General features: G+C 56.0%; 1 protein-coding gene across 1 annotated transcript; it reads right to left on the bottom strand.

Moving 5' to 3' along the window:
- Positions 1–7847: 7847 nt before the first annotated feature.
- Positions 7848–10688, bottom strand: BLOC1S3 (biogenesis of lysosomal organelles complex 1 subunit 3). Its single transcript, XM_028088166.2, has 2 exons — positions 10517–10688; positions 7848–10059 (listed from the first exon to the last, which is right to left on the bottom strand). The coding sequence occupies exon 2, from the start codon at positions 10048–10050 to the stop codon at positions 9451–9453; it is 600 nt and encodes a 199-aa protein (XP_027943967.1). The 5' UTR covers positions 10051–10059; positions 10517–10688; the 3' UTR covers positions 7848–9450.
- Positions 10689–11041: the final 353 nt, after the last annotated feature.

Raw genomic sequence — 11041 nt, 5'->3', positions numbered from 1 at the left:
GGTGGGGCGACCCTTGTGATTTTTGTAGGAAAGCTCTTGCTGGTACCCGATCCTTTCCCTTCCAGAGATGGTCATTGTGTTCTTCTGCATCTGTCTCTTGTGCCCTTGGTCATAGAGAAAATCAGAGTAGGACAAAGGCATGGGTCCTACCAGCCTGATGCTCAAGCTGGCTTCACAGCCCGGCGAGTTCTCGCCAGCCTGGCGTCTACCCGGACACACTTTGCTGTGGGTCGCCAATAAAAGAAACCAAACCGGGTGAGATGCTCTTCTCACTTCCTGTCATTTCTCAGAGCTTGGCTCTAACCCCTGGGAACGCTCCCTCTGGTTTCCGCTGCTGCAGGCTGTCTGCTTGCATTGAGTGGCTAGCCGGCAGGCTAGGGACCCAAGATGCCAAGTGACACACAGCATTTCGGACAGCGCCCCTCGGTGGACTTCGTCTTAATAAGGGCTCCCGGTCCCCAAGGGGCCGTATCATCTCTACTCTCATTGCCCTGTCAGTGCTGGGACAGTCCCATCCCAGTATCAGCTGCCTATTGTCACAGATTATTGGGTCTGTGACTGCAGGTGTCCCATTTTTGTGGGAGACTGCAGACACGAGTAAATGCAATTTTTTTTTTTCCCCACTACTGTGGCAATGGTGGTCTTTGCTTTCTTGGCTATCTTCTGGAGTGGCCTTTGGGATCTTGGCAGCTACATCTCCTGCACCCATCTGGGGATGCTCTCGTATACCCTGCTCAACATTCATTCTAACTCAGGAAAGTTAACTCTGGGTCTTTCCACGGAAGGACTTACGGGTTTGAGTCGCTATCGGACCGGGTATACCTCTGACGAGCCTACTTGTCAACAGCCAGAGAGGGCTCCTTTGATTTGGAAAAGCTTGTACGCTGGAAAAAGATTTTGGAGAGCGTTCATCCTCAATGAATGTCTTATTTGTACCTTTAAAAAGAAAACCACAGGCCCCTCATGGAGCCTCTTGAGGCCCCCCCAACATCAGTAAATCAAGATTTAATACTTAACCTAACTGCAGTTTGAACCTCCTCAGAAATGTAGCCTTACCTTAGCTCAGTGGCGCTCCCCTCTGCTTGCTGGATGGGCTGCTGCCTGATTCACGAAGGGTTTAATAAAGGCAATTAGACCCTCAAGTTTACTCAGTTGAATTTCTTTTAAAAGACTTTATTTATTGGGCGCCTGGGTGGCTCAGTTGGTTAAGCGACTGCCTTCGGCTCAGGTCATGATCCTGGAGTCCCGGGATCGAGTCCCGGGATCGAGTCCCGCATCGGGCTCCCTGCTCAGCAGGGAGTCTGCTTCTCCCTCTGACCCTCTTCCCTCTCGTGCTCTCTATCTCTCATTCTCTCTCAAATAAATAAATAAAATCTTTAAAAAAAAGACTTTATTTATTTATTCATGAGAGACAGAGAGAGAGAGAGAGAGAGAGGCAGAGGCAGAGGGAGAAGCAGGGGAGCCCGATGCGGGGCTCGATCCCAGGACCCTGGGATTATGACCTGAGCCGAAGGCAGACGCTTAACGACTGAGTCACCCAGGAGTCCCTAATCTTGTTTTTTCAACAGTATCTAAGATCAAACTGAAAGAAGAACACAAAAGAGCTTGGGGCTAGCCTTAGGGGCTCGCTTAACAAGATTAAATAACAGAGACCAGAGTTAGAATAAAAATTAAAATCCTCATTCACGGTAAACTCCCCTTCTCCGTCCTCTTTATGCCCCTTTACCCCCAATGCCCTGTCCCTGGGCCTCTGATCTAACCCCAGCCTCCTCCAAATTTTGGCCTCACCTCCTCAGCAAGTTCCTCTAATCCCTAAAACTCCTCTGATTTACCCAGAAAAATCCCTCAAACACCCAGCTGCCAGCATGAACTTTCCTTTCCCTGCAACAATTCCAGAAAGCGCTCTGGCCTGATGCCTGGGCCCAGGGGACACAGGTTACTTCTGAAAGTGCTGACGGAAAGGAAGATAGTTTGGCAGAGGCTCCGGGAATAAGGTCCTCGTCGCCCCCTGCCGACTCCTCCTACTTCCCAAGGCTCCGTAATGGAAACCCATCGGCTTCAGGCCTTCCCATGCAATGCCCTTCTGGAATGCGTCCTGGACCCCCACAGAACAGAGCTTCTAGCCCCTGGCCAGCTGCAGGGCCTTTTAAACTACAGAGCCACTTTCTTCCTCTGTCAGAAGATGCCACCTAACTTAGAGACACGCTGGAGAGATTAGTGGTCATTTGTAACCCGCTCTTCGGGAGCTTGACTGGCTTTTAAGGGGTGTCCTTCCCACCCATGATGAGACTGTAGTTAAAGGCCAAGGCCTCTGGGAGAAAAATGCCCCACGCTGGGGAAACAGCGCAAGAACCCCTCCCAACCCTCCTCCAGATGACCAGGAAGTGACACAGGCGGGCGCCCTGGTCAAGGCCCGACAGGACAGATTCTAGAAGCCTTTCCCCCCAAGGTGAACCTGGCCCGGGGGGTTCGGTCGTGCCCCCACAGAAGGCCTTTGCAGATGTTACACAGGCTTCTCAGAAACACCGCGGCACACTCAGAAGCCCCACAACAGACACCTCCTTGTTTCCGCTTTAATTGGAAATCTCCCCCCTGTTATAAGGAGGCAAATCCAAAATGGCGTGGGTGGCCGGGCTGGACCATCTCTCAGCGCTGTCATAGACACTTCTTCTCGATTCTTCAAAAACAGCTTGCAGGGGGAGCGGGAGGAAAAAGGAAATTAAAGTCAGCGGGCCTGGCCTGGCAGGTTGGGTTCTTAGAAAAACAGAAGTTGGCCCCAGGAGCGACTCAAAGTCCACCCGTTTCTCTTGCCAACTGCAGAGCTTCACCTGCTTGGGTCAAGACCATTGCAGATGCTGCAAGAAGCCAAGGTTAAGGGGCGCCTGGCTGGCTCAGTGGGTTAAGCATCTGCCTTCGGCTCGGGGTCCTGAGATCCAGCCCTGCATCGGGCCCCCTGCTCAGCTCCCTCTGCCTCTGCCCCTCCCCCTGCTCATGCTCCCTCCTTTCTTCTTCTTGGCCAAGGCCAAGGCGCTAGGCAAACAACCGTCCTGTACCCAAAACAAAGGGAAGCTTAACTATCTCCAGAGACCCCCGCACCCTCGGAAGGTCCATTCTCCCCCTTCCGTGGGGCAAGTACAGTCACACCCCAGCCCCTGCTACTTAGAGGATGGGAACTGGTGCAACTCTGCCTACTGCTGGCCCGGGGCACTCACCTCTGGCCTCCACCTCGAATTCAACCCGGACCGCACCGTCTCCAGACAACCCTTTGCATTGCCTCCCTCAGGCCCCCTGAGATCCTCAGGCCCTCGTTACCCCCACCAGGCCTTGGTGGGTTTTCCGTCTCCTCAGCCTGCAAATCATCGTACAGGTAGAGACATGTTCTGTAAATGCAATGCCACCATACAGTGCAATAAAGAGAGTGTCTTCTACGTCCCTGCCCTCAGACCGAACCTCCAACCTCCTACTCGCCCTGATAGAGGTGATGTAAATCCCTCTGAGGAGGACTCGGCCTTAAAATAGGTCCCAATTGGGGGCGCCTGGCTGGCTCAGTCAGTAGAGCATGTGACTCTTGATCTCGGAGTTGTGAGTTCGAGCCCAGGTTGGGGGTAGAGATGACTTAAAAATGAAATCTTGGGGGGAAAAAAGGTCCCGATTAGTCTTTGGGCCTCATATACAAACAGAGTTGGATTACTACTGTGCAGAACCCACGTGCATTGCCTGGAAAGGAATAAAGCTTTCTCATGGGGGCCCATCTCCCTCCTCCCTCTCTCCCCTCCTCTTCTCCCCCTTCCACCTCACCCTCTCCCCCACAACGTGTGCAGAACAAGGAATTGAACCCACAAGACTTATTATAGCAGGATGCCCTGATCTTTACTTCCTCACCTGGCGATACCCCAATCTCGCCTATAAAAAAGGAAGGGAAGTCGGGTCCATATATATATGGACCCGACTTCCCTTCCTCAATATATATATACATTTTTGAAAGACTTTACTTATTTTATTTTATTTTACTTTTTTATTTTTATTAAAGATTTTGTTTATTTGACAGAGAGAGACACAGCAAGAGAGGGAGCACAAGCAGGGGGAGTGGGAGAGGGAGAAGCAGGCTTCCCGCCGAGCAGGGAGCCCGATGCGGGGCTCGATCCTAGGACCCTGGGATCATGACCTGAGCCGAAGGCAGACGCCCAACGACTGAGCCACCCAGGCGCCCCTTATTTTACTTTCTTTAAAGATTTTATTTATTTGACACAGAGAGAGAGAGAGTACAAGCAGGCGGAGCAGCAGGCAGAGGGAGAAGGAGAAGCAGACTCCCCGCTGAGCAGGGAGCCCCATGCGGGGCTCGATCCTAGGACCCTGGGATCGTGACCTGAGCCGAAGGCAGCCGCTTAACCGACTGAGCCACCCAGGCGCCCCGAAAGACTTTACTTATTTTAGAGATAGGGAGAGAGGGGACGGTGGATGAGCAGAGGGAGAGGGACAAGCAGACTCTGAGCTGAGCTCCGGATGCGGGGCTCGATCCCACCACCCTGAGATCATGGCCGGAGTGGAAATTAAGAACGAGACGCTCAACCGACTGAGCCCCCCGTTCCATACATGGATGACCTCGTGCTCTGAAATCAGACTAGGCACGCTGACTTTGGACTCCGCTGTCCTCCTTTCCTCCTTGAGGCACTAGCTGAACGAGGCCATGACGCCTCCAGACCTAACCTTCAATGGGCACAAACTGCTCTCACCCGCTCAGGTGGGTGATGTCTCAGCGCGCTCGAAAACTCACCCCCAATCCTGTCGATCCTTCTCCCCAAACCCAAACAGCGGCTTTGTGACTCTCCAGGGGCAGCTGGAGACTGCCGCCCACGGCGGGCTCTTTTTGCTGCCCCTGCCCAACCTTTATATGCTCTCCTCCCAGATGCTACTCACAGCCCAGTTCTGGGCCCTTGGGGGCAGGGACCACCTTTGAAACTTGAAAATGAGCCTCGCCCGCAGCCCCAGCTCAGCCCCGGCTCTGAGCCCCCCCGACCGAGACAGAAGGCTACCAGGAGGGCAGCGGGAGGGCGGCAGGCGCTCTAGGACAAGCTTCCGCCTCCCGGGTGCGTCCTGGAGCCCACTTCTCGTGTCGGTTAGACCCAGTCCGTCAGGCACGGCCCGGGGCCTGCCAGCAGTAGTGCAAGCGGCCACCCTAACTCCCAAGGCTGCACCTGCCCTGTTTCAAGTTCATAGGACACGGCACCCTCTACTCGGCTGGCAGACCACCTGTGACCCACCCGCCATCATCTCCCGGGGCTGTGACACTGACACCCAGCGCTCTCCTATCCTCCCGGCTAGGGGTCCCTGCTCCGCCCACGACTGCAATGGTACACAGGGTCTCCAGGCCACCAGCGGACCTCTTAGCCCCCCGCGGACAACCCAGACTTGCTTCTATTTTGTGACGGCTCCTGCAGACGAAACTGGCAGGGAACGAGAGCCGGGCCCTGCATAGGTTTCCCGCACAAAGCCCCGGAAGCATACCTAAGCGGCAAAGGAGAAAACGGCCACCATCCACACCAGTTCCGGCTGTGCTTTTCGAGTCTGCCGTGCTGGTGACACATCTAGAAATCCCACCGATTGGGTTTTTTTTTTTTTTTTAAGATTTCACTTGAGAGAGAGTGCGCACGAGTGGGGGTGGGGAGGAGCAGCAGCGGAAGAGGGAGAAGCAAGCTTCCTGCCTGGCAGGGAGCCCGATGTGGGGCTTGATCCCAGGACCCCGGGATCATGACCTGAGCGGAAGGCAGACGCTTAACCGACTGAGCCACCCAGGCGCCCCAATCCTGCAGATTCCTAACCTCTGCTGGGACTCCTATTGCCAGTGGGTATAGCAACGCTGCCCCAGTGTGGGCTATTCCTCTTCCTGCTAAAACTGCTACTGTGCACTGGGGAGCCCGGCCTGAGGATGCTGACCCTGTATGTTTAGGGAAGGACAGAGTCGACAAGGTGGCTAAATACACAGCCCGAAAGGGATCCCTTGTCCTCTCTCCACCGTGTGTATAAATCTGCCTTCGTCCCTGATCGATGTGATTAGCTGGTCAGGCAAATGCCGTGCAATGTGAACAAGACAAATGGACACCAAAGGCTGCTAAGCAATTATCGGGCAGATTACGCGTTGGGCCCCGTGACCCTTCTTTTGACCTTCTGGCTTGCGCTTATCAGTGGCAAATCCCAGGACCTGTGTGCAGACGAGGGATGGCCAAGGAGCTGCAGGAGAGTCGGTTCTGCTGTGGCATCCACATTTCTGACCAAATCATTTCCCAGTGCACCTTTCGTGAATTGCACCAGATTTCCAGGGGAGAAAAGCATACCTGGGTAACCCTGCAGGGCCCACACTGCCCCTCGAGACGTTCCAAATGGATCCCATAGATTTACCTCTGGCCTTAGGCTCATCCCCCATTTGCTGGGTGTCTGCATGCTTAGCGCACAAACTGGCCGCTATCCGACCAGACACGTCAACACTACGACAGGATGCTTTCTTTCTTCCAGGTTCTCCAAGGTTAAATTTGGGGAAGGGAACCAGCAGCCCAGACTAGCTCATCACATCAACCTCAGGTGTGCTTTGCAATTTTCGATCATGTCCTTAAATTTGGGTGACCCGAGCCTGCTCTAAATCGGCACAAGGTCACTTGGGGATGTTGTCCCCCGGCTTCCACCAGAGCTCACCTTCAGTTCATTTCTATGCTGGGGGTTTCCTGGCCTGTTCCACAGGGTAAATCCAAACCCCAGTCAAGCCGGGGGTTGTGAAGTCCCCGAGGAAACATTCCCTCAACCCAGAGCCCAAGCCAAGATGGGCAAGTTTCCTGGGTGTGCCTCCATGGTGTCAATCAGCCTTTTCCCACCGCATGCTCTCATTGGAGGCGTAGCTTCACTCTGAGGGACCAAGAGTTTTATGCAGGGGCCTCTGCTTCTCTCCAAACAGCCTGGCCCAAGGCCTGGCAGCCGTTAAATTCCAAAGTCCTCTGTCTCTGGGCAAATATTATCAGGGCCCCCAGTTTGAAGCTACCTCTGCAATTTGGGCCGGGGAGATTTCCCATGCTCTCTTCTGAGCTCCACTGTACATTTAAAGGTTGTTTATTTTTAAAGATTTTATTTATTTGAGAGCGAATGAGCACGAGTAGAGGGGCAGGGGCAGAGGGAGAGGGAGGGGCAGGGGCAGAGGGAGAGGGAGAAGCAGGCTCCCCACTGAGCAGGGAGCCTGATGTGGAGCTTGATCCCAGCACCCTGGAATCATGGCCTGAGCTGAAGGCAGGCGCTTAACCGACTGAGCCACCCAGGTGCCCCAGTTCATTTATTTTTAAACCAGCATTTCTGGGTATTTTTCCAGAGGCAGCCACCCTACAGAAGCACCAGTCCCAGAGTCTCCTTTGTGAAATACACATTCAGTGGCACCATTCTCTGCTTACTGGTTGTTTGATAGAGGCCAAATCCTCACCTGGTTTAAAAGCCCAGCTTCATCTGGCCTCTGCTGGTTACACCACTCACCCCACCTTCTCCCCAGCTCCCCCCCGCCCCGCCCTACTGCTCTCTCCAATGGAAGACTGTGCCTTCTTCTGTTAAATAGTTATGCTCCCTTCTAACTCAGGGCCTTTGCATATGCTGTTGCCCCCCACCCCCGAAACTCTTCTCCACTTAATCCAGTTTCACCTGTTTCCAGCGTCAGGGCTCAGCTCAAACTCACGCACTGCTTCCTCGGTGAAGCCATGTGACCTCCCCCCATCTGCCCAGACAAGGTCAGAGAGATCTTGGTTCCGCCCTCACAGAATTCCCGTATGTCTTCCCGGCACTCAACATAGTGCCAGAAAAATCACAGCTAAAGTATAAAATTGCAATTATGAAAACTGTCCATTTATTTAGGAGAATATTTTATTAGTGTCTGTCTCCTGCAGTGGGCTGTAAGCTCTGTGAGGGCCTGGGCTGGCTGCTGTACCCCCAATGCCCAGCACAGGACAGGTGCAGAACAGGTGCTTGGTAACGGTGTGCTGAACTAACAAAATGGGAGTAAATGAAGAACCTGGGCAAAAAAAACCTAGGGGTCCCAATTTCCCAGCTACAGTTTCCCCTTCAATAGGCCGGGCATGAAAGATCTCTCGGGAGCCCCGTTCTCAGAGAAATCATCAACAAACCCACCCCCTGCTTAGGTGGGGAGACAAGACAAATTCCCCATAGCAGTGTTATTTTGAGTTTTAATGAGACAGGCACAGAGCACTCTTCCTCACTTCTCCATCCTGGGGTGGGGGGCTCAGATCTCAGCTTCAGGTTGGGATTACAAAGTGAGGGAGGTGGATAAATAAATGTGAATGGGACTTGGGGGCCAGGGCTGGTGGCAGAAGAGAGGGCAGAGAGTCTGCTAACCCCAGACCCTGAGCCGAGCCAGAAATCCAAATCCCTATAGCCTCCAGGGGCCAACCTAGGGAACAGACACCATGTGTGTGGTGGTCTTTATCTGCAAATCGGAGTCATAATGTACCCAAAGTACCCGGGCAAGACTGTATTAGACCCTAAGTGCCTGAAGAGTGCCACTGTCAGCCTGGAGAATCAGAAGGAGACCCACATTGTATCTAGAGCTTGGACACAAAATGCCACCTTGGCTTGGAGGGTGGGGAGAACATAACAACTTGGTCTGGAGGGTCTGGAGCAGACACAATCTTGGGCCTGGAAAATTGGGAGGACTCCCTTGGGTCAGGAGGGGGCCTCATCTTCTGCCTGATGAAGGAAACCATGGGGGTGGGTGGCGTCTATGAAGCTAAAGATCAAGTAGCTAGCATAAGCATAATGGGAAAGGCAAAAGAAGCAAAACTAATCCTAAAGGTAGCTGGACTCAGAAAACGACACTGGGCCCAGGGGTTGGAGCTAAGCCCAAGGACTGGAAGCTAGCAGATAGCACAAGAACTAGGAGATGGAACCAGGGCCAAACCTGAGGAGCAGAAAAAGGGCCCAGCCTAGGGGCACAAAATTCCAGAAGGGAGGCTAGGCAGAGACAAGGTAGTGAAGGAAGATGCTATGGAATCCGCGCCAGATTCTGGGGCTCCTATGGGAAGAAGCAAGAGCAGCCCCCATGAGCAGAAACCAAAGTCAAGAAAGGCAGAGCACAAGGAGAGGAGAAGCAACGTGAGACCCCAGGATGGAGAAAGATCAAGGAGCTACTAGTTACTAGGGGCTGGAGCCAAGCCTCAGGGACAGGCTGGGAACCGGGAAGCAGGGGCAGGGCCAGAGCGAGGAACCAGACGCTAGAGGCAGGGCCAGGCTGCACAATATTATCATCCCCACCCCCCACCCCCCACCACGCAGCGTTATCCGGCGGGCAAGGCTCGCCCTGAGGGTGAGAGCAAGATGCGCGGGGAGCTACACAGGATAACAGGACCAGGTGCCAGAGGCCTCGAGGACTACCCCCCGGGCGCAGAGCCAGGCCAGGGTTCTGGGTTCCCGCTAGGCACGCGGTCCCGGGTCTTGCTCAGGTTCCGTCCCCGGCACGCCGCGGATGTCGGGCAGCAGGCGGCAGCCGGCCACGATGTCCAGGCGCTCGGCCAGCGCGCAGAGGTCCCCCCGCGCCAGGCGCACGCTGTGGGCCGCCGCCAACCCTGCCGCCTGGGCGGCCGCAAGCCTACTGGCCAGGGCGGCCACGTCGCGGCCCGCGCGGCGGTACACGCCGCTGACCGCGGCCGCCACGTCGTGGTCCAGCCGCGCCTGGCTCTCGGCCAGCCGGAGCTGCAGCAGCGAGCGCGCGGGGGCCGGCGCCGGGGTCTCCTCCGCGCCCCAGGCCTCCCCGGCCGTGTCCCGCTGCACCACCAGCGGAGGCAGGTCCCCCGGCGCGGCGGTCGGCTCCGGCTCCGAGTCCGAGTCGGTTTCCGCGGCCTCCCCGGCCACCCGCAGCCCCGTGGGGCGGCCGCGCGTCGGGCCCGAGGGGCCCAGGTACAGCTCCTCCTCCGACGAGGACGCAGAGAGCTCCGAGTCCGTCTCGGCCGCCTCCCCCGGCACCACTGTCTCGGGCCTCCGCAGCGGCCTCCGCCGACGACCCTGGGACGCCATGGCGCCGAACTAGGGAGAAGAGGGGCGAAGGGACGGTATGAGAGGCGCCTGGCGGTGGTTCAAAGGCGCAGGTTCTGGATTCCCAACCCCTTCAATGACTAGCTGAGCGATTTGGGGCCATCTGCGTCCCCTGCCTGGGCCCCAGTTTCCTCTTCTGTAAACGGGCTCATCATCCCTGCTGCCAGAGATAAAGGAAGTCACTGGACCCCACCCTCTTTGTGCACTGACGGGGGAACGCAGAACCGGATGGGATGAAGGCTCTGGGGCCCGAGCTCTGCGCACCCGAGCTCTGCGATTTTGCCTCCTAGCAGAGGCCACACCCGCCACACCGTCCTCGGAGGCTTTGTCAGATCCGGAAACACACGGGCTCCAGACCAGGGTCTCAGAAAGGGTGACAAGCCCAGCTGGACTCTGGGGAGGGTACACGAGTGGGGGCGCGGGGCAGCGCTATCACCGAACACCCTACCTGGTTACCGAAGCCTCGACCCTGCAGGATCCGCTACGCAGCCGAAGCGCGCCGTCTTCACCGTGGGAAGAGGGTGACAGCCCCAACCAATACGGGAGCACGTTGGGCGGGCACGGCGGCCGGACACGTGGGCCGCTCGACTACCTACCCAGAAAGCAAGCGCTCAAAACCAGCTGTGTGTAGGGGGGATAGTCACGTGAGTATAGGTACGACCAATAGGAAGGCGGCTGGGCTGGCGCTTCCGGATTGTGCTGCTTGGCGAGTGGACAAATGGCAGTTTTTAAAATACGAGGTTTGTCGCGTGTAACCAGTGATTCGACCAATGAAAATGCTCCGCAACCCGGAAACAGACTGGAGACGAGGGGGGGAAGGGCGGAGATGCTGTCACGTGTGGCCAATGAAAAGAGGCCCCCCTCCAAGTCTCCCGGGTTCACGCGCGCACCATGTGAGCTCGGTAGGCGGGGCCAGCCTGAAACACCAATGGAGGCGGGGGTGGGCGGCCTCGCGCCTGGTGCAGGAGGCGGG

The sequence above is a fragment of the Eumetopias jubatus genome, unplaced genomic scaffold (genome assembly GCF_037043125.1).
Source record: "Eumetopias jubatus isolate StellerSeaLion01/CBP00866 unplaced genomic scaffold, mEumJub1_p1.0 scaffold_10, whole genome shotgun sequence".
NCBI lineage: Eukaryota > Metazoa > Chordata > Mammalia > Carnivora > Otariidae > Eumetopias > Eumetopias jubatus.
Note: the sequence above shows the minus strand (reverse complement) of the source record. Positions and strands in the feature narration are given on the sequence as shown.